Source organism: Mus caroli, chromosome 2 (genome assembly GCF_900094665.2).
Source record: "Mus caroli chromosome 2, CAROLI_EIJ_v1.1, whole genome shotgun sequence".
NCBI lineage: Eukaryota > Metazoa > Chordata > Mammalia > Rodentia > Muridae > Mus > Mus caroli.
Genome location: NC_034571.1, coordinates 111525193 through 111548037, shown reverse-complemented (window position 1 = coordinate 111548037; position 22845 = coordinate 111525193). Strand labels below are relative to the sequence as shown.

The window sequence follows — 22845 nt, the reverse complement described above, 5'->3', positions numbered from 1 at the left end:
TTTGTAACGGGGTCCTGGCCCCAACATTTCTAGATCTCATAGCCCGCCCCTCAGTTCACAGCAGCCCAGAGAAGGAAGCCCAGAGCAGGAAGTGCTGAGGCAGGGGGCGGAGAGGGACTCCCAGGAGGGGAGCTCAGCCCCCTTGGGCAAAACAGCTACTGCAGCCCCCCGACTTCAGGTGGAGGAGGTGGAGGCTGATTTACAAGGCAGATCACCTGAGCCCTGGCCCGAAGCTCTGAATCCTGCATCCAGCTACTGCCACCCCGCAGGCTATAAGAGCACCCGACTTCCGGACCGGTACTGGGCGGGTGCCATGTGAGCCCAGCCAAAGCTTCCCCTCCTGTTCACCCTTCTTCCTTCTCTTCTCCTGTCCCCTGGAGAGGTTTGCCCAACCTCTCCAAAGAGGGACACTTGACATCATGTCTTTGCTCAACCCTGTCCTGTTGCCCCCTAACGTGAAGGCATATCTGAGCCAAGGGGAGCGCTTCATCAAGTGGGACGATGTGAGTAGGGCTCGCCTTTCCCCCTCAACCCCCCCACCCCACCCCCGGGACGGCGGGGGCTGGGCTGCTTGGGAGCTTTGCAGAACTGGAGGGTTGGTTTATATCTTCCCAGCACCCAGGCGCCTATGTGTCTGTCACAACAGTCTAGATAAACAAGTCTCGGGTGAGGGTGGGTGCTCCTGGCTGCTGTAGGGAAGGAAGCCTCTGTGTTTGGGAATAAGAGAGTGGGCTATGTGTGTTTGTGTGTGTGTGTGGGGGGGGGGGAGTCAGAGTCAGAAATCTTTGGACCTGATTTGCCCTTTTCAAATCCCCGAAGATGATAAAGGTTTGTTTCTAGTAACTTCAGTGTTGGTAGGGGGAATGCATGCCCCTCTCCTCCCGCCTCAGCTGAGATCAGGAAGAGAGGTCAGTCAGGTCCTCTTCCCAGCACAGACACCCCAAGTTTGCTCTGGCAGGAGGCCCATAACCAGCCGCACCACCCCAGTGTGCAGAAAAAGCTGTGTCCTGTCCCAGGGAAGCCCTATTCTCTCTCAAGCTACTACTGTGGCAAGAGTCACTAAGGGGCCGTTTTCCCAGTTGAAAATGGGAGGCTCAAAGACTGGGGTCTGAGAAGGAACTTACTGACTTCTGCTTCCCCCATGGTGGCTCAGCTCAGCTCAGCCTTCTATTACCTGCCAACCTGTCATCCAGCCCGGGGTGGGAAGACCATCTGCACCCCAGCCCAGAGTCTGCGCCTTCCTAAATCGTCTTTGGTCTTTCTGGGCTGAAGACACAGCCACTAACCATAGAATCTTTTGGTCTAAGAAGAATAAAATGAGAACTGTCACTCAGGGAGGGATAGGCCTCCTTAAGAGAGCTCTAGCCTGGTCTCAGGAAGGCCTGATATTCTCAACAGCGCATGGCATTTAGGAGGTCACCTACAATTTTTACTTCAGCTCCCTGGATTGGCTTGTCTAGTTTCTCTATGAACTGAGGGGAGTCTGAAGCTAGACCCTTTGGGGCTTTGCTACGTTAAGGCATCTGGCTCTCAAAACTGTGGGGATGGGGCCCTGGCATGAAATGCTTTCTGTTTCTCTAGAAGTTTTGGTTGGTGTGGCATGGTGGTGGCACGCTGGTGACATGGTGGTGGCACGCTGGTGGCATGGTGGTGATGTGGCGTGTCTTAGAGTCTATGGAAGGAGGAAAATGACTCACAATGAAAAGTGAAGTGACTCTCTCAGTTCCTCTGGGAAGCCTGTATAACCTGAGGGGGACCGTGGGTCATCAGGGATAAGGCATGTACTTCTTTCTCCAACCTGTGTGTCTGGTTGACCAATTCCCTTCCCCAACCCAGAGTGCTGTGTGGTCCCTGGACTCTGACTTGCATGAGCAAGAATGTCCCAAGCCCAGTCATGGGACACATGACCTATGAACCAGGTTCTGCTCTTGGGTAGCTTTGTCACAGTTAGTAGATCTATGGCTCTATATTGATAACTGTAGTATAAAGGATAGAACCAAACCTGATTCTGTCTAGTCTCCCACAGCCCCTTCAGAACATACTTACAGGGGAAAACTTTCCTGGCTATAGAAAGAAACTCAGCAAGCTCTCAGACATGACCTTCACCCTTGGGCAATAGTCCAGCGGTCCCCACAAAACCCAGTCCTTTTCTAGGAACACATTAGAAGTGAAGCTCTAACCGTGCTTTGGCTTGCATTTTGCCCTTCTCCTTCCAGGATGAGGTGGGGGAAACTGCAGGCTTCCTGGAAAGGGGGGGTCCTCAGCTCTTTCTCTTCCAGGGCTTCCTACGTGGGGCGCAAGGAAGACTGAGAGTTCTTTCTTGAATATATGCTGTCGACAGCTGGCTTGGAGTTTCTAAGCCTGACAGAACTTGACACTTATTCTTTCTCTGGTGACCTTTTTGATGATTTGGGGAGACCCTCCTCCATGTATTGGGGCTGGCTTGCTTGAAATCTCCCAATATCTCTCTATTCAGGGACTCGCTCATGATTGTTTTCAGTTCCCTCTAACTGGTTTCCTCCCTGCAGCTCTGGGCCCTTTCTGCCCATTCCTCACACATGCATCTGCTTTAGGTCCAGCAAACACTCACATTTTACTGTCCAGGCAACTGCAATCAGAGGCAGTCTGCCCCACACTTTCTGGGTTTCCCAGGTTAGAGACCAGCTCCTGTCTACGCCATCCCACACTAAACAGTCTTAAGGTCAGGGAGCCAGCATGGACCCTCCCTGGGGCTCACTACACAGCTTTTTTCCAAAATCAGCTTTCTTATAAAATCCTTCCCCCACACTCTAACCACCTGTAATGTGGGAACCTTTCTTGTTCCATTTCCTTGGTAGATCCCGTATTTGGTGTGGTGTGTCAGCAGCAATAATCATGCATTGCTGGAGACTTCAGTCGTAATATCTTGTTTATATATGCAAAGGCTATTAAAATAAATGATGGCCTATGTACTGTGTGAGTGGAGTAGGGATTAGGCCGGTTTGCTCATTCTTTTGCATACTCACTCAGCAAACTCCAAGGTTAACCACTAAGCACCAAGTTCAAGGTCTAGCTGGCTCACAGCCCTTGGGATCCTTGAGCTCATAGGCCTTTCCCAGATGTGTGACCCAGTTCCTGTCCACACTTATTAATAACAGCACACTTCAGACAGTCCTTTGCTGAAGGGGTAAAGTGTGGGCTGGTCTTTTGAGACAGTTTAGGCTGAGAAGGTTTGAGGACTTCACTTTGGAGGTGGGAAGGAACTCGGTGTCTCTTTGGATCATTTGGACAGGATGGGCAGCCAGTGCTCACAGTTGAACGGAAGGAATCTGAGGATCAGGGCTGATGCTGGGTTGTACAGGGCCTTGGCTGTGCAGACCAAGGCTCGGGGCCAAGCTTTCCAAGATGGCAGTAAGGAATCTTGGAGAGAGATTCTATCCTTTGGTGGAACCGTGACCCCTGAGAACAAGGAGGGGGAGAGGCATTGCTTGGTGTCCAGAAAGTGCACCTCTCTTCCAGGAACCCCACCTCCCTTCCTCAAGGCCTCCCTATTGTTAGCTCAGAGAACAAAGGGAAACACCTTTTGAATTTCTAGGAAAGGGATGAACTCTATCTGAATCCTTAGCCTGGGCCAGGAATGTTGGCCTGAGATCCGAGAGTAGATAGCTGACTCCTTCTTTCCCCAGGAAACTTCAATAGCCTCTCCTGTTATCCTCCGTGTGGATCCCAAGGGCTATTACTTATACTGGACAAATCAAAATCAGGTAAGACACTACCCACCATGGCCCTCAGCTCCAAGCGATCCAGTGAACTCCGCTAGACCCCTGGTGGTATAGGATGGAGACATGTATGCAGGAGGTGCAGAGAGTGTAGCTCCTGGGGCTCTCCCATGGGCAGGGAAGGAAGGTGCAGTCATCTCATTTCATGGCTGCCCAGAGCCCACCTACTCTTAAGTTAGTATCTCTTGGAGAGATAGTTCCAGGTCATTACAGAGCTCAGGGCTCAGAGGACAGGCGCAGCCATTCAGAGAAACAGAGGAAGGCATGGGGGTTGGAGGTGGGGGCCTCCAGGATAAAATATAGGCTGCAGATTGCAGCTCTTATCCCAGGGAAGGAGTGAAGAGTGCTTCTCCCTAAATAGACAGAAGCTGATGAGCAGCAAGTGAAGGGAGGGATCCAGGAAGCCCGGGGCAGTCTTGGCATCCAGAGGAGGCAGCAGATAGGATGGGAAGGGATGTGGAAAGCCCTCTCCCCTCTGCGTCATTATTCTCCACTTGACCTCCTTGTCCCCACCTTTCTCTGCTCCCACTGGGAACTGCTACCAGGAGATGGAGTTCCTGGATGTCACGAGCATCCGAGATACTCGCTTTGGGAAGTTTGCAAAGATACCCAAGGTAAAGTGGGCCCAGAAGCAGCCACGAGTTGCAGAGGGCAAGGAGTGAGTCTCTCCTGGAGGTGGGGAGCCTTAGCTGTGTGACCAGATGGATGGGTCCTGGGCTGCTAGGCAACAAGGATGCCAGCTGAGGCCAAGGAAGGGTGGTGTGGTGGCTGCTGCTCAGCTTGCCTGGATCCTGAGGCTGTGAATTCCTGCCCCTGAGTATGCCAGGCGGTCTAGAACATGTCTTCTACCCCTTGCTCCCATCTTGGTGATGCTTTGCCTACATTTGCCTAAAGCTTGTGAGAAGATTGAAGGTACCGACAGTTGGAAGCAGTATTCTCTGAGTTAGGAGCTAAGAGTCTATCTTCAAAACAAAATTCCCAGGATTCTCAGGTCCCACTGCGTTGCCAACCACGCTCTTCCCATGGGCCTCTCCTTCCCGTGGCAGTTGCCAGAGCCAGGAATAGGGCAATGCTGAGGCCTGTGGTTTTGTGGTTCCTAGGTTCCATGGCCATTCTGATGAGGAGATACAGGAAAAGACACGTTGGGTAAGACTGAGAGCTTCCCTCTGACTTACCGTGTCACTGTTTCCTACAGAGCCAGAAACTCCGGGAGGTCTTCAACATGGACTTCCCAGACAACAACTTCCTGCTGAAAACACTCACAGTGGTATCCGGCCCTGACATGGTGGACCTCACCTTCTACAACTTTGTCTCTTACAAGGAGAACGTAGGCAAGGTGCATTGGCAACACCTGGGTAGAGTGCTGGCCCTTGGGAAAGCCTGCCCTTCCTGAGACTCATAGGCCTGGGCAAGGGGCTCAGGTGCACATGTGGCCAGGAACTTGACTTCGGGGCTCTATGTTCTGTAGGACTGGGCTGAGGACGTGCTAGCTCTCGCCAAACACCCCATGACAGCCAATGCTCCTCGAAGCACATTCCTGGACAAGATGTAAGTGCCTGTCCCCCACTTCCCCCAGCCTCCTCCCCACCTCCACGCCTGAGCTCAAGGGGTTGGCTTCCCAGCCCCCAGACTGATGGGCCACTGTCCACCCCTCCAGCCTGGTGAAGCTTAAGATGCAGCTCAACCCTGAAGGGAAGATTCCTGTGAAGAAGTGAGTCTCCTGAGCTTGTCCTAACAGCCACCCAGCTCCCCAAGCCTTCCCTCCCTTGGCACGACTCCTCTGCTGCCTGGTACCTTTCTCTGCTCCTGCAGTTTTTTCCAGATGTTTCCTGCTGATCGCAAACGGGTGGAAGCTGCCCTCGGTGCTTGTCACCTTGCAAAAGGCAAAGTGAGTAGTTTTCCACCCCCAGTCGACTCTGCTAGTTCTCGTTGCCACCAGAGCAAAGGTGGCCCAGGGAGGGTGATGGATGGGGAGGGCAGAAGCCATTCGCTCCCCAAGCCAATTAAGCAGGACCTCTGGTTACTGACACTAGGCATAAAGGTGGGACCAGTTCGAGAGAGTGTAGTGCAGGAGGCAGTGTTGGGGAGGACAAGGATGGACATGGCGAGCTTTCCTATCCTTGCCTCGGGCATAGGAGATTGATGTTTTCATTGTGGAGATCAAGATAGGGGCACCAGGGACAGGAGGCAGGCCACAGGCTCCAGGAAAGGACTAATGCTGCAGGGTGTTGGGGAGAGGGGCAGAGCCAAGAGTGGAAGCTGCCAGGGCACAGACTTCTGCTCAATTCGGAAACACATTCCACTTCCTTTTAATTAAGCAATTAAATTTTAATTACAAATCAGAAGCAGGGTCACCACATGAGATGTCTTCTGTGATTTACCAAAAAAAGAGCTCTCTAGGTAGATAGGGCCCAGAGCCAAGGTCCAAGTCTGGTCTGGGGGTGATGTTGGGTCCCTTTTCCATCTTGGCCAGTGCCCTTGTGTCAAGTCTCACCCCAGGAAGCATTTCCCCTGGGAAGAATTAAGGACACTAGAAGTGAGTAGAACTAAGACTCTAAGCAGCCATCCTTATAAACCACACAAGAAATGCGCCCCCATAGGCCCAGCTTTCGTAGCCATGGTGACCCCAAGTGCAGCCAGGTACACTGGATTCAAGCATGGGGCAGGGAGAAGGTGGACTGGGCTCCTGAGGTGCCTGCCTGCTTCTAGTAGCACCCACCCACTTCTCTCCTGAGCTCATCCCCAGCTGTGTTCTCCATATTTGTCTGCTTCTCATGTCCCAGTAAAAGCCACTGACGGGCCTCGGAGGCAGAGCTGGGCTGGGGGAGATCTAGCCATGTTCTCCGGCTCAGACCCTTATCCGCCAACTAAGACTCATGTTGATCTTCCAGTGTGATCCTGAATGGCAATGAACGTTTTGTTTTCTGGAGGGACAAAAATGAAGAGAACAGGATCCCTGCATACTGTCCGTCTAATTTCTTTTTCTATTTCTATAGAATCACGTACTCAGCTCAGACAATCCATGGTCTTTTATGTTGTTTATTCACTCAACATTGTATTTTCCAGAGTCATCCATGTGAAAGCATCACTACTTCATATGTATATGTATATTAGATGTGTGTTGTATATGTATATTAGATGTGTGTTGTATATGTATATATACATATGTATATGTATACACATATACGAAGTACATAATATATAGCAGTTATCATATTCTATAATATAAATATGTATATTATATATATAACAGTTATCATATTCCATGTTGATAGATATTTGGTTTCTCTCCACTCTTTGACTATTATGAATACTGCTTGTACAAGCATGTTGTCATGATTTAGCTATTAGTCTTGACATATCCAGGTGAAATTGTTCACATGACTATATGGTAGCTCTATGTTGACCATTTTGAGGAACTGACAAACTGTTCTCTCAAGTGGCTGCCACATTTTACTTTCCTGCCAGCATACACGAGGGTTCCCGCGTTCCTACAGGCCATCAACACTGCTACAGTCTGTCGTTTCTTTATGCTGTCCTAGTGGGAATGAAATGGTATCTCATCTTAATTTGTATTTGCTTAATAACTAATGATGGTGAATTCTTTTCATGTACCTATTATTTCTGTGTCTCCTTTACAGAAACATCATTTCAAAGTCGTTGTCTTTCATTTCTTCTTCTTCTTCTTCTTCTTCTTTTGTATGCATGTGTTTGTGGTGTCTGTATTTGTGAATTTGTACATGTGTGGAGGCTGGAGGTTGATGTCAGAGGTCTTCCTCAATTATGCTCCATCTTATTTTTGACTTATTTTTTAATCATGTGCTTGTGTGTATCTGTGTGTGGATATGCACATGTGAGCTCAGGTGTCCTCAGGGGCCAGAGGCATCAGATCCTCTAGAGCTGGAATTGCAGGCACTGTGAGCTGTCTGTTGTGGGTGCTGGGAATCGAACTCAGAGCCTCTGCAGGATCAGTGTTGGCTTGTTCTTAACCGCTGAGCTATCTCTCCAGCTTTCATCTCAGTATTTGAAGGGCTTTCACTGACCCTGGAGCTCATGTGTTCGAGGATGGCTGGTAGCTTCAGGGATCTTCTTGTCTCTGTCCATTCCCAGCGCTGGGGCTACAGACATACACCGAGGAGACCAGCATTGATGTGGATACTGGGGGTCTGAACTCAGTTCCTTATAATGCACAGTAGGTGCGCGAACAACCAAGCCATCTCCCCAGCCTTTGGGCTATCTTTTTGTTGTTGAATTAACACGTAATGGATAATTGATTTGTAAATATTTTATTTTATTTTGTGAATTGTCTATCCTCTCTCCCTTCCTCTTTCCCTCCCTCTCTTTCTTCCTTAGCTATTAGCCTTCAGCCTCTAGATGGTGTCCTTACAAGCATACATTTGTTGTTGTTGTTTGGTTGGTTGTTTTTTCAAGACAAGATTTCTTTGTGTGACCTTGGCTATCCTGGAACTCCCTTTGTTGTCCAGGCTGGCCTCGAACTCACAGAGATCCATCTGCCTCTGCCTCTGAAGTGCTAGGATTAAAGGTGTGCACCACCACTACCCAGCAAGCATGCATATTTTAAATTTTGATCAAATCTGATTTTATTTCTTTGTGTGTGTGTGTGTGTGTGTGTGCTTTTCCCAATTTCGTGTCTTTTGTTTGGTGTGTGTGCACGCCTATGTGTGTTTGTGTGCGCGTGCTCACGGGGGTTCTTGCATATCAGGCGGACACTCTGCTCCTGTTGTACTAGTGCATTTCTCCCTCCAGCTCCTCAGGCTTTAGCCCTCACAGTCCAGGGCTCTACTGTTAGGTGCACATTTGTCTACGTTCATACTGTTTCTTTAGAAAGTTTGTCCTTCACTTACAAAGTTAAAAAGAAATTAACAGCCTGGGACCCTGGCAGGCAAGCAGGGCCCCTTGCTTATGACATTTTGTCCTCTTCATTCTGCTTATGCTTAGTTCCAATCTCATTCCAATCCCGGAACTAGCCACAATCCAAAATCACCATCAGAGCAAGCCAGCTAACGGGCACTGCAGTCAGGCAGCAAGCTCCTTGAGACGTGCCCGATGTGTCTGCCGCCTGTCTGCCTTGAGTAACTCCTCTCCTATCAGGACCCCTTCCCCAGAGCAGGGTGGAGGTCGTGGTGAGGCTTAGCTCTGAGCAGGTGAGATGAAGGCTAACAAGGTGATGGTTCTTCCAGAATGATGCTATCAACCCAGAGGACTTCCCAGAATCCGTGTACAAGAGCTTCCTCATGAGCCTCTGTCCTCGGCCAGAAATCGACGAGATCTTCACTTCCTAGTGAGTTCCTTGGGCTGGGTGTGGAGTGCTTGCTGGTAAAGGCAGTGAGTCCTTCCTTCTACCCGTCCTTTTGGGAATCACAGGGTTGTACAAGAGAAGAGGGTAATCCAAGCCTCCAGGTCCAAAGGGCATACACCTGTGCCCCTCTCTCTGGCCTACAGCCACGCTAAAGCTAAGCCCTACATGACCAAGGAGCACCTGACCAAATTCATCAATCAGAAGCAGCGAGACCCTCGACTCAACTCTTTGCTGTTCCCACCGGCCCAGCCTGAGCAAGTTCAAGTGCTCATTGACAAATACGAACCCAGCGGCATCAATGTGCAGAGGGGTGAGGACCAAGGAAACCTCCTACTTCCCATAGTCCCATCGCACCCTGGGGGCTGAGTGGCATCCGTGACTGCTTGCTGTCCACTGTCTCCCAGGCCAGCTGTCGCCAGAGGGGATGGTCTGGTTTCTCTGTGGACCAGAGAACAGTGTGCTGGCCCACGATACACTGCTGATCCACCAAGACATGACACAACCACTGAATCACTATTTCATCAACTCCTCACACAACACCTACCTGACAGGTAGGTCCTGGAAGCCTCATGCTGAGCTGCTCCCGGCTTCGATTCTCCACAGATGCTTCTTCACTACTGCTTGTCCTGCTGACAGGGCAGACTATGAGGTAGCAAGGGGCCTGGGCCTGGCTGTGAGTGATACCCCTGCCCTTTCTCTCCACTGGTTCAGCCGGCCAGTTCTCAGGCCTTTCCTCGGCTGAGATGTACCGCCAGGTGCTGCTGTCTGGCTGCCGTTGTGTAGAGTTAGACTGTTGGAAGGGCAAGCCCCCCGATGAAGAGCCCATTATCACCCACGGCTTCACCATGACCACAGATATCTTGTTCAAGGTGGGTCTTGAGGTGTGGGAGCTGATGACAGTGGCCATCAGAAAGAGCCTGAGTTTGGGAAGTGAAGCTGAAGGGGAGAAACATCTGGAATACCTCAGGCTGTTGGGAGGCTACCATGGCTATCTAGTTTTATGTGTATGTGGAAACTAAGTAGTGGGGAGAAGCTACCCTCTTCACAGAGTTCCTTTCTCCTCTAGGAAGCAATCGAAGCCATTGCAGAAAGTGCCTTTAAGACCTCCCCGTATCCTGTCATCCTGTCATTTGAAAACCATGTAGACTCGTGCGTATCCTGGTCCAGCCTCTTGCCTGAACCCGCAACCTCCACCACACGCACATATACTGTCCCTGGCCTCTAGGCATCCATTTAGTCTTCTTAGGACCTCAGTATCTCCTTCCTCTGTTCCTACCTGCCCCACTTCCTGGGCCCCTGATCTGAGTTATCAGGGCACAGAAGATGGGCAAGAGGTTGGTGCTAAGCAACCAACCCCTACCTGTACTTTGTTCCTGCTAACAGACCCCGCCAACAGGCTAAGATGGCTGAGTACTGCAGGACCATGTTTGGAGAGACCTTGCTCACAGATCCCCTGGAAAATTTTCCTGTGAGTGTACAGTCTTGTGGGACATCTGGAACCAGGTCAGCGGGGCAGAGATACTTGAGTTTATTCGATGGATTGCGAGTCTACCATGTGTCAGAGAGTATGTTAGAATTAGGAGTCTACCAGTGTCAGAAACTTGGATGAAGGTTAGGCATGGTGACAGCACTTACATTTGAGAGGCTACTGCAGGAAGATCTCAAGTTACAAGCTCACCTGGGCTGCATACTGCGACCCTATCTAAAACAAACAAACAAACCCAAATGTCACAAGTGCTGTCCCAGGCTTCTGACCCTCTTCATGAGGAGACAGATAAGAATCCAGGCCAATTACAGCCAGCGTTGGCTATGGGAAGCAGTGCTTGGAGTTAGAGGATCAAGGCAGGCTTTCTGGAGGGGTGTGATGGGTAAGGTGAAGTCTGGAAGATGACAGAGATTCAGTGAGCATGTGAAAAGAGCAGTCTAGTCAGAAGGAATGGATGAAAAACACATTTCTGCTGAGGAACAGGTAATTTCAGTCAAATGGGAATTCAAGACACAAGGGGCAGTGGTTGGAGGTGAAGCAGCAGATGTAGGCCCACACCACAAGGACACACCACAGGGGGAGGCAATGGTACCCAACTCTTCCCTGTCTACAGCTGAAACCTGGCATCCCTCTGCCCAGCCCCGAGGACCTCCGGGGCAAGATCCTCATTAAGAATAAGAAGAACCAGTTTTCTGGGCCAGCATCCTCCAGCAAGAAGCCTGGTGGGGTGGCTGAGGGCAGCCTCCCGTCTAGTGTCCCTGTAGAAGAGGACACGGGTGAGTGAGTAAGGGCAGTGGGGTGGGGCTTGGGGAGAGCCAGGGCTGATAGAACTGTGTGTGGCAGGGTGGACTGCTGAGGACCGGACTGAGGTGGAGGAGGAGGAGTTGGTGGAAGAGGAGGAAGAGGAGGAGTCAGGAAGCCTGGATGAAGAAGAAATTAAGAAGATGCAGTCGGATGAGGTGTGTGGGGGCAGTCCCTCTGATGGCTCCACTGTGGTACCCTCTGGGTGGGCATGGGCTACGGCGTGGACTCTGTATTATTTCTTTTTTCACTCTCCCCCTTGTCCTCTAGGGCACAGCAGGCCTGGAGGTGACAGCTTATGAGGAAATGTCCAGCCTTGTCAATTATATCCAGCCCACCAAGTTTATCTCCTTCGAGTTCTCTGCACGTATGTACGCTAGTATAGGGTGATTGGGGAGAGAGGGCAGGCCGGGTTCAGGAACAGGCTGTCCTGGTTCAAGAGTGGTCTTGTGAGTGGGATGAAAGGAAGGGACCTGCTTCCTCTTGGACTAAGGGCCTTGTCTATAAATACCCAGCTTAGGAGTCAGGCAAAGGGTTTAAGTGGCAGTGGCTCCCAGCATTGGACTGGAGAACTTGGCAGCAAACAGAATGTTCTGGTGTGTGTCAGTGACAGGCAGGTTGGTGTGACAGGCCACCTCAGCCAGGCCTGTCTGGAGCTTCTGCCATTTCCTAAGGTTTTGCAGCTCCCAGGCCTGAGCTCTACCAAGTGCTGCCCCAGCTCTAAGCCTCTGCCCTGGAAGAAGAGTTCCTGGGAGAACACACCTTTAGTCCTCTGTGAATTCAAGGCCATCCTGGTCTACAGAGCAAGCTCCAGAACAGCCAGGACTCTGCATAGAGAGACCCTGTCTGAAGGAGGGGAGGTGGAGGGAAGAGAGTGCCCATGAGGGGGTGGAAGGCAGAGCAACCTCCAGAGGCTCACGTACTGCATCCGATCCTTCTCTTTTTGTGTGTCACCATGACACTTGCCCTGATGCCCTTGAGTGCATTTCCTACCCTCTGCATCTAACCAACATGAGCACCTTTCTGAGCATTTGTGTGCACGTGGATCTCTGCAACACTGACTCCCCATATCTGAATTCCCAGCCTGTTCTGCTACCTAGGCACACGCAGGATGTGTTTGGAGGGTATGGGGTACTACCCTTACTATACAGCTCCCCTCTGCACTTGCCGATTGCTTGCACATTTCACTCCCTGTGAACATCACTGCCTGGGTATCCTTAAGGTTTCACCAGCCAAGGTCCCCGAGCTGGGGGCTTGCAGGAAGGCCTGGGGTCCTGCCAATGGCCTTGGCCAGCACCTAGACTCAGGTATAGCTATAACAAACACTATGTGAGCTTTGTGTGTTCCAGGGGTACAGACACGGTCTCTTCCAACTACGTGCCCCAGCTACTCTCTCGCCAAGTGCGTGTACCACTCGTTCCTGATACCCTGGACTCGGCCGCATATGTCCGCCACACCCTACGCGCCTATCCATGGCATATGGACCCCACTCTTTCTCACCGTGATGCAGATTTCCTCCTGCATGTCCACTGTGATGTCCCTTTACCCCAGCACATTTGTCGGCACACATTCCTCTCAAATCTGGCTGCTAGGCCCTCAGACCTCAACAGAATCCTTGGTTGGAAACACCACTCTATGGGGGAAAGTGCCCCAAAAGGAAGGCGGGGCTGAGAGAGGAGGCAGCCTGATGTGGACTCCCCTCCCTTTTCTCCCTTGCACAGAGAAGAACAGAAGTTACGTTGTCTCTTCCTTCACGGAGCTCAAGGCCTGCGAGCTGCTCTCCAAGGCCTCCATGCAGTTTGTGGAGTATCCTTGAGGCTTTGCCAGACAAGGTCCCTGGTGGGATGGGGCTTGGGGGAGGGTCTGGGGTCCTGCTGGTACAAGTGGCCTTGGCCAGCTCCTATACTCAGCGACAGCTATAATAAACGCCAGATGAGTCGTGTGTACCCCAAGGGCACACGCATGGACTCTTCCAACTACATGCCCCAGATGTTCTGGAATGCTGGATGTCAGATGGTTGCCCTCAATTTCCAGACAATGGGTAAGGGCACTTCCAAAACCAGAGAGCCCTCCCCTGGGTCTCTCACTACCTCCCCAGGGCCCTGCTTATCCGATCCTTACTCCTCCCTGGATAAAGAGCTTTGATGTCTACTGGGTGTGGTGTTTGTGTAGGCTCTGGGAGCATACCCTGGTAGTGAGAGCACTTTGGGGAGGGGCTCATTCCCCCATTCTTGTTTAGCTGTTCATATATCGGAGCATACATAAGACACGAAGGCTGGCATGGGTTCTGGCTGCTCTGTTTGGATGTCACATCTGTGCCAGTTATCCCAGATCCTCTGTGAATTTGCAGCCTGGTCATACCATTACTCCTTGCTTACTTTAGGTTGAAGACCCTTCCTGAAAGGCTAGGTACCCCCAAGGGACTGGGACAGGGCATGAGAAACTCTTACCTTCACAATCTACCCAAACTCCCCCATTCCCAAAAAAAAAAAAAAAAAAAAAGGCTTGAAAGNAAAAAAAAAAAAAAAAGGCTTGAAAGTATTGAAAAGAGACTGAGAATAGAACCAGGTCGCACCATCCTCACCACATCCTCTCGTCCCCCCAGACCTGCCCATGCAGCAGAACATGGCACTGTTTGAGTTCAACGGGCAGAGTGGCTACCTCCTAAAGCATGAGTTCATGCGCAGACGGGACAAGCAGTTCAACCCCTTCTCAGTGGACCGCATTGATGTGGTGGTAGCCACCACCCTTTCCATTACGGCAAGGCCCAGGGCTGACAAGTGGCTGGGAGGGCGGGGTTCTTGAAAAGAAGGCCAAAAAGCCCACCCCTCTACCTCAACCCCCTTTCCTGATATCTTGAAGACTTCAACCCCAGCCAGTTCCTGCAGTAGCAAGTTGCCTTGGAAACTGCCTCCTCCTCAGCACTGGAGTCTGCCTCTTGGTCCCCATGGAAACCAAGGGGAAGGGCTGAAACTCCTGTGGGGGGAGGGGAGAAAGAGACAGAGAGATAGGGAGACAGAGAGAGAGAGACAGAGAGAGAGAGAGAGAGACAGAGAGACAGAGAGAGAGAGACAGACAGAGAGACAGACAGAGACGCACACAGAGAGAGAGACAGAGAGAGAGACAGAGAGAGACAGAGTCTGGGCTATGCTGGGCAGCAGGAGCCCAAGCTCCAGACCAAACGTTTGTTGCTCCTTTCTTGTGTGGGTGGCCTGCCTCTGCCCGGGAGTCCTGGAAAGCACTCAGGTCCTTAAAGTGTGCCTGCAAATCTTTTTTGTTTTTGTTTTTCGAGACAGGGTTTCTCTGTATAGCCCTGGCTGTCCTGGAACTCTCTCTGTAGACCAGGCTGGCCTCGAAATCAGAAATCCACCTGCCTCTGCCTCCCGAGTGCTGGGATTAAAGGTGTGCGCCACCATGCTTGGCACATGCCTGCAAATCTTGAGTCACACCGCTGCTATTTGATGGCCAATGCTGAAGGGGGATCATCACAATACCCACTGTAGATACTTAGCCTTATGGGGACAGAAACCCCACAGGCTTAGGAATCAATTGGAATGGGATATCTAATGCTGGCCTTCCCCTGGCTTCTCACCCTTAGGTCATCTCTGGGCAGTTCCTGTCAGAGCGCAGTGTACGCACCTATGTGGAAGTGGAACTGTTTGGCCTCCCAGGGGACCCCAAGAGGCGATATCGAACCAAGCTGTCACCTACTGCTAACTCCATCAATCCTGTCTGGAAAGAGGAACCCTTTATCTTTGAGAAGGTGCTAGGGTCGGGGCTGGCACTGGCGTCTGTCCCTAGTTCTTGGCCTGTCCCTATATGACTTCCTAACATTTAAAAGTCCCAAACTCAAGTTCGCAAGGTGTGTGTGTGTGTGTGTGTGTGTGTGTGTGTGTGTGTGTGTGTGTGGCGGAGGGTGCTTGTACACATTAGGATTAGGGATAAAAACATGAACTCTCAGCCCAGAAGCTAACAGATGATGGGTTTTTTTTTGTCTCCTTGGACACTGGCTGGCAAAGCTACCAGGGCTGTTTGCATGGCAAACATCTAGTCCATTTTTACATGTAAGCCTCGCTCAAACTGGAAGATGCCTGTATGTACCGTAGGGCATTGCTTCTGCCTATCCTCACCAAATCTAGCAGTGCCTGCTAGGGTCTCAGCCTGGCATTTTGTGAGACTTCTGGAGTCAAGGGCAGGGGCCGCTTGGCTCCCCGCTGTCTGCTCCTCAGACTCTGCGGTCCTAAACTACCATAGATCTTGATGCCTGAGCTGGCCTCCCTCAGGATAGCTGTGATGGAAGAAGGCAGCAAATTTCTTGGACACCGCATCATCCCCATCAATGCCTTACATTCTGGTAAGGGACTGGGGGTCTTAACTACTCTCAGAGTCTGAGACAAGACTAGCCTGGGGCGGGAGTGGCCTTCAGGCAGGGTCTCCGAGGCCTCAGCTTCCTCCCTCATGTTATCAAGCTTATCTGGGACAGGAATAGACTTTCTCCAGGAACTCTGCCCACCTAACAGAATGCCCATGATCTTCTGGAGTCACTGTTACAGATTTCTGAGCAGCTGGCATCTCTGGGCATTTACAGTGTGTTAGGAGCTGGTGAGATGGCTCAGCGGGTAGAGACACTTGCCGCTAAGCCTAATGATCCGAGTTTGACCCTAGACACCACATGGTGAAAGAGAGAGACCCGGTTCCCACAAGCTGTCCTCTGACCTCTGCTTGCGAATGCACGCGCTCACATGCAGAGTAAATAAATTAAAATGTAATAAAAAGGTGTGAAGAGCTTATAACACGTTCTCAGAATAAATGCACACACACGGCAGATAGATGAGGAGTCAACCAAGTGTTAACCTAGCCTGCCCAAAGCCACACAGTAGGGAAGCATTAGAGCCCTGGCCTTTGACTCCAGAACCAGAAGGTCCTGAGTGCTTGCTGTGCTGTGGTGCTGAGCAGGGGTGAGCTCTCACTTACCACCCACCTCACCGTGTTCCACAGGATACCACCATCTGTGCCTGCGCAGTGAGAGCAACATGCCCCTTACCATGCCAGCTCTCTTTGTCTTCCTGGAGATGAAGGACTACATACCTGACACGTGGGCAGGTAGGAGACCTGTGCCTGGCCCCGAGCTGTCTGCTTCCTCTCCATTCACTAAGCCAGTATCTGAAGTGGAACGAGAAAGGGTGGTCGGTGGATCCTTCCGTGCCTTAAACAACTCCATACACATCGCTCTGCTCATGTCCTGTGTTCCCAGATCTTACGGTGGCCCTTGCCAACCCCATCAAGTACTTCAATGCCCAGGATAAGAAGTCCGTGAAGCTCAAAGAAATGACAGGAAGTCTGCCCGAGGTCTGTGTGGCCTGGACCACTCCCAGAACCCTCCATGAGCTGTGAAATGAGTGGGGAGGGGCAGAGTCCCCCACTCAGGGAAAATCGTGTTAGAGCCACCATTCTAACCAGCCACCCTCACACAGAAACTCTTCTCTGGGACACCTGTTGCCAGTCAGTCCAATGGGGCGCCAGTCTCAGCAGGCAATGGGTCAGCAGGTAGGTAGTTCTGGGTCCACCTGCCTAGTGGATAGCTCTGCACCTCTCCCACCACACCCCTAGTCCCACTTTCATCCGGGGAGGGAAGATCTGAATCGGAAGCCTCAACACTAAGAAAGGGGGAGTGGCTCAAACTACAACCCCGCAGGAACTAAACTGAGGTGCCACCAAAGCACCTGACAGTCCAGCCCTGTGCTCTTACAGCGCCTGGGACCAAGGCCACGGGGGACGAAGCTACGAAAGAAGTGACAGGTGAGTCCTCTTGAGCCATGTGATCGTGGGGCAGGATCTGGTGGGAGGGCCTGGGACTTTGGCGGGCGTGGGGGTGGCCTGCAAGACTGGGAGGATGCTCTGGGCCTCATGGCACCTCAAACCATGCCTCTGCAGAGCCACAGACCGCCAGCTTGGAAGAGTTGCAGGAACTGAAGGGCGTGGTGAAGCTGCAGCGAAGACATGAGAAGGAGCTTCGAGAGCTGGAGCGCCGTGGAGCCCGGCGCTGGGAGGAACTGCTGCAGCGTGGCGCCGCACAGCTGGCGGAGCTCCAGACCCCGGCAGCAGGCAGCAAACTCCGCCCGGGCAAGGGCTCCCGCAAGAAGAGGTACGGGCATCGGTGGCGCCCTGCCCTCCCCGAGAGTGGTGGCGCCTGGTTCACGGCCTGTTCCCTCGTGGCTTTCGCAGGACCCTGCCCTGTGAGGAGACCGTCGTGGCGCCTAGCGAGCCCCACGACCGGGCGGACCCGCGCGTGCAGGAGCTGAAGGACAGGCTGGAGCAGGAGCTGCAGCAGCAAGGCGAGGAGCAGTACCGCTCTGTCCTCAAGCGCAAGGAGCAGCATGTGACTGAGGTGTGGGACAACAGCGGCTGCGGCAACCAACCCCACCCTTTCTGCACAGCCAAGGGCTTCTCGCGAAGCTAACTAAGCTCCTCCTTCCTCCTTCGCAGCAAATCGCCAAGATGATGGAGCTGGCCAAAGAGAAACAGGCTGCTGAACTCAAGACCTTCAAGGAAACCTCAGAAATGTAAAGTCAAGTCGTAAAGTCGCCCCTTGTGACTGCCTGCCCCTACCTCCCGCCAAAGGCTGCGATCCACAGAATCTCTCCCCCCTGTCTGTCCGCAGTGATACCAAAGAAATGAAGAAAAAGCTGGAGGCCAAGAGGCTGGAACGGATCCAAGCCATGACCAAGGTCACCACAGACAAGGTGGCCCAGGAGAGGTAAACCCTGAAGGGGAGGCCCATCTGAGCAGCCTCCAGCTAGAAGAAGGTCAACCCTATGAGGGCTCCTAACTTGATTCCCATAGATCTGCCTCTGTCTTGGCCCTTCACAAGTTAGTTCTATTGCTCTCTCAGTCTCCCTTGAGCAAAACCCAGATACTAACACTGCTTAAGGAAAGAAAAACAATGGAAGGAAAACCATGCACAAAGAGAAGGAGATGGAGCCTACGGGTAGCAGCCTGTCCCCTTAGATGTGTGCATTCTCCACTGTGCCCACCCTCGATGACTTTCTGTCAGAGTGTTTTAACGAGGAAGTGGACCCAGGGCTCCCAATAGTCCTTCCCCATCTTCCATGTTGGTCTCTCTGCTCCTCCCTGCTTCAGTGATGGAGTTCTTATTTGTCGTACCCTTAGGATAATTTATGGACTCTGTCCCTTTATAAAAACTCCAATTGTATCAACAGGCTCAAGAGAGAAATTAACAACTCCCACATCCAGGAAGTGGTCCAGGCTGTCAAGCAGGTATGCAGGGCTGTGTCCTTCCCAACCATTCTCACCATAGGTTTGTGTGGGGGATGTGCGTGTCCTTCCTTTGAGCCCTGAAAGCAGGCTGCCCAGAAGTGTCCATGCAGCTAGGAATGAGAGGAAGTTTCCCAAGGTTCTGGCCTGTGGGTGGAGCCTGCCAGCCAGAAGGGACTGGCCTGGGAAACATGAGTTAGCAGGTCCTGGAAGAATGGGATTGGATGGGGCAGGAGAGGAAGGCTTCCTGGGCACCATGGAATGGAAAGGGGAAGGGAAACACTGCTGAGAATGGACCTAAAGCTCCTTCCCTGGGCACTGTGACCACAGTGACAGGCCTGCCACCTACTGTGGCCTGACCTTGTGTCAGGCACTATGACAGGGGCTTCCTGTGGACCAGACATGTGATCCTTTTACCTCACTTTACATATTGTAAAAGCTGCCCAGAGGTTAAGGAGTTTGCCCCAGAGTCTCACTGCTGGCTAGCTGAGATGAGAGTGGGGGTCCAGCCTTTATGCTGCTTGCCTGTCTGTCTGATTCTCTGTCTCTTACCTGAACCCAGATGACAGAGACCCTGGAGCGTCACCAAGAGAAGCTGGAAGAGAGGCAGACAGCCTGCCTGGAGCAGATCCAGGCAATGGAAAAGCAGGTGAGAGCTCTGTCCTGGTCCCAGTGGAGATAAATGGGTGGAAAGGGGCCCAACCCCAGGGGCTCCATGCAAGAGGTCAGGGGAGGGGCCCATCACACCTCAGCAGTGGGCCACAGGCAGGTTCTCATGGTGTCCCAAGGCCCTTTCAAGTGAGGCATCTCTACAGATTTCTTTGCTTGATGTTTCTCCTGGGAGGTTCTTTGATGTGTCTGACTCTCTCCATCCCCTCCCAGGCTCTTGGAAGTCCCGAATAGAATGAGCATCTTAGTGTTCTATAGTCTGGGGCAGGCAGGGCCCCCTCCTGAGCCTGGTAATGGTCCCTGCTGTCCCTGCAGTTCCAGGAGAAGGCGCTAGCAGAGTATGAGGCCAAGATGAAGGGCCTGGAGGCTGAAGTAAAGGAGTCGGTGCGGGCCTACTTCAAGGTCTGCTTCCCCGCTGAAGCAGAAGACAAGCCTGAGAGGTTCTGTGAGGCCTCTGAGGAGTCGTGTCCACAGGAACCACTTGTGAGCAAGGCAGACATCCAGGAGAGCCGCCTCTGATGCCAGCATCTCGCTTTGACATTTAAGCAAGGATGTCCACACTCTTCTCTGGAACATGGTCCCATTTCCCAGGACAAAGGAACCTTAATACTCAGATAAGGCAGGAATTAGAGACTATCGGGGCAAGAGTCCTCATGGAACCTGAGTCTTTTCTAAACTGGCTTCTTCTGTCTGTCCCACCTGTAGTGCCATTGAAGGCAAAGGAATATGGACCAAGAGAGAGGAAACTGGGTCCTGGCTTCCCCTCTCCCTTTCCTAATGTACAAACAGGGGCGCTCCACTTGGAGCTTGATTCCCTTTCCTGGACACTTGGCTTTGCTCCCTGGAACCTTCCCTCTAGTCCTCCTGCCTTGATGAGTGCTTTGAAGCAGTGCCTTACACAGGCTTCTAGGCTGCATCTCGGGCCTGCCTTGAGTACAGAGCGTTTGCTAACACCTTAAGGCAGAGCCCCAAAGCTCTCTGGGAATGGCTACTTCCAGAATGGCAGCCAAGGCCCCTGCCCTCACCTCCTGCCTATGGGGATAGATGGCTTCGTGGGAAAGCTTTCTCAGCTGCCCCTCAATTGATCAAGTACTGGGGGTGTGGGGGCTACGCCTGCTAGCAAAGGGAGACTAGCTTCTAGAGTGCTCTCTCCAACTCTGAAACTGGTTCACCCTCTTTTCTGGATCTGGGTCTGGGTCTGGCGCTTCCTAGCAGGTGCGCCACCAGTCTTGGGTGGGGGCTTGAGTTCATCGTCATTTTCTTCACTGGATTTATACGGTTTATTTATTTTTCTCCTTCCTACCAAAGAACCCAATCCTGCCTTACCAAAGAATCTCTTGCCTTAGCCTGACCTCTGTTCTCCAGTTAGGAAAAGACAGGGGGAGTGGAAGGCCTCTGAAGCCAAGCTGCGTGAGTGGAGTGTGGGGAATGGATCCCTTGGGGGCTACAGAAAGAGTGAAGGCCCTCCTGGGGCCCTGTCAAGTGGCCCTGCCTATGCCTCCCCTGTCTGCTGACCCTGATGCCAGAATCCTTAAAAGATGGTGTTACACTCTCTTCTCTTCTCTACACCCCCACAGATGTGCTCCTTCCTCGTCTCTCCTGACCAGGGCCGGAGCAGAAGATCCCAGTACAAAAGTACACCCACCCTCTTGGTAACCCCAAACCTTTGAGCTGTCTGGGCCTCTTTAGGAACACCGAGAATGACCACACACACAGAGAGACCTGCCCCTGCTGTGGACGAATCCAATAAACTTTCTGGAGGCATAGCTTGTGGGCCACACCCCCAGCTCCTTCTCAAATCCCAAATGGGCTGACAGGGCAGGGTGATGCTGGGAAGAGGTTGTTTTCTTATCAGAGAGTTACAGCAGATGCCAGTAACTGTGAACACCTGTGCCTTTGGAAAATGAATAGGGACGCCCTCCCCATCCCTCCCAGGGCCTGACCTCAAGGGTCCCTACCTATCCCTGGCCACAGAGTAAAGCTAAGACCTGTTCATTCATACAACTAAAGCCTGGCCTCTGTCAGGCAGTCTCCCTGTCATAGCTATACTGGATACCATCAGGGTGGGATAGCCACACCCTGGGGCAATGCCCTGACCTCAACCCATTCCCAGAAATCCCATACTGCCCTTCTCTCCTCAAACCTCCCAGGGATGTAACTCTGTGGAGATGAAGATCCAGACTGAGGGGAACTCACTGAAGTGGGTATGTGGGCTCAGTCAGAGCCAGCAGGGCCCACTGAGCAGGAACCACAGTCAGTACCATGAGCCCACATGGAAAGCCCACCTTCAGTTCTCCTTTTGCCAGGTCAGGTTGCAACTGAGCAAATGGGAAGGAATTGCAATCCTGCCTCCTGAAGGGGCCTCTGAATGGCTTCTCAGGCAGGTCTGCATACCCACTTGCTTGCTTTCAATCTGATGCCCCAAAGGGCTGGCTCTAGCCCCAGAGATAGGTTAATCTGTGGCCACCGGGGGAAGTACAGAGGAAGAGTTGATGCCCTCCCTTGGGCACTGGATAGGTAAAAGACACCTGAGTTCCATCCCTGTTGTGCCATAGGGTCAGGTTCCCTCTTCACTCCTGATTTCCATTTGATATGGAGAAGGGTCCTCACCCCTCAGGAGCTCCATGGTTGACTCAGTAGCAGATCCTCTGCTGACTCACTCCCCCCCCCTTGCACACACCCCCTCCCAGCTCCCTGCAGCTCCAAGGCACGTGCCACTAGGCTCAACCCTCAGGAGCTAGCAAGTACAATGTGACAGGGTGAGGGGGCTGGTGACACTTGAAGAGGAAAGGAGGGGGCGGGAGGGGCAGTTACAGACAGACAGACTTGCACACTGAGGCACCTCTGGGAGGAAGCCCTTTTGCCAGCCTGGGGCCTGCAGGAGGAGAAGCTGGGCGGGTGGGAGGGGAGGAGTGTGAAGCGCCTGCCTGCCCCCTGCCTGCATAGCTCCTTCTCCTGTCAGCCTTCAGCTCCCTAAGCGACAGCTTCTAATTCAGGCTGTTGGATCCTCTGTGCTCCACAGTGAAATCTCTGGTTTTTTTTTTTTTTCTCCCCCCAGCTTTTGCTGTTTCTTTTCTGTTCAGAACATAGTGAGCCAAGGGTAGAAAGTCAGAGCAAAGGCTCTAGGTTCTGAAACCTGGAACTCACTGCCCATCTGGGAACTCAGCAGAGACCAGAGTGAGGCTCTGAGGAAGACTTGACCAATTTTCCCACTACACCTCCCCCCCCCCCAATACATTGTTTCCTTCCACCATAGGCAACAGGGGCACAGGCAAAGCTGAGCTGGTTCAGGGAGGCTCTTGGGAGGAGGGGCTGGGGAGGGGGGCTTGGTGCTTTTCTTCATGGAGGTACACAGCCTAGCCTTCCTCTTGATCCTGAAGGCAGGAAAAAAAAGGGGGAAGAAAGCATTTTTCTCTCATGATGAAAACAGGGGCCTGGCCGTGGTGGCGCACGCCTTTAATCCCAGCACTCGGGAGGCAGAGGCAGGCGGATTTCTGAGTTCGAGGCCAGCCTGGTCTACAAAGTGAGTTCCAGGA

General features: G+C 52.3%; 1 protein-coding gene across 1 annotated transcript; it reads left to right on the top strand.

Moving 5' to 3' along the window:
- Positions 1–308: 308 nt before the first annotated feature.
- On the top strand, positions 309–21313 carry Plcb2 (phospholipase C beta 2). Its single transcript, XM_021152735.1, has 32 exons — positions 309–503; positions 3666–3743; positions 4304–4372; positions 4954–5094; positions 5227–5306; positions 5416–5469; positions 5571–5646; positions 8960–9060; positions 9222–9388; positions 9483–9629; positions 9790–9947; positions 10145–10227; positions 10462–10546; positions 11178–11340; positions 11408–11523; positions 11636–11732; positions 13087–13171; positions 13282–13406; positions 13971–14125; positions 14964–15128; positions 15620–15719; positions 16364–16468; positions 16620–16714; positions 16840–16912; positions 17117–17164; positions 17300–17510; positions 17591–17753; positions 17852–17928; positions 18027–18122; positions 18586–18643; positions 19203–19289; positions 19625–21313. The coding sequence occupies exons 1-32, from the start codon at positions 420–422 to the stop codon at positions 19826–19828; spliced, it is 3546 nt and encodes a 1181-aa protein (XP_021008394.1). The 5' UTR covers positions 309–419; the 3' UTR covers positions 19829–21313.
- Positions 21314–22845: the final 1532 nt, after the last annotated feature.

Bases quoted from the DNA above. Each gene is read 5' to 3' on its own strand.
- Plcb2 (XM_021152735.1), top strand. From the start codon at position 420: ATGTCTTTGCTCAACCCTGTCCTGTTGCCCCCTAACGTGAAGGCATAT. The intron at 9,061-9,221 runs GTGAGTTCCTTG...TCTGGCCTACAG, and splicing joins GACGAGATCTTCACTTCCTA to CCACGCTAAAGCTAAGCCCT. The intron at 17,929-18,026 runs GTAAAGTCAAGT...GTCTGTCCGCAG, and splicing joins TTCAAGGAAACCTCAGAAAT to TGATACCAAAGAAATGAAGA.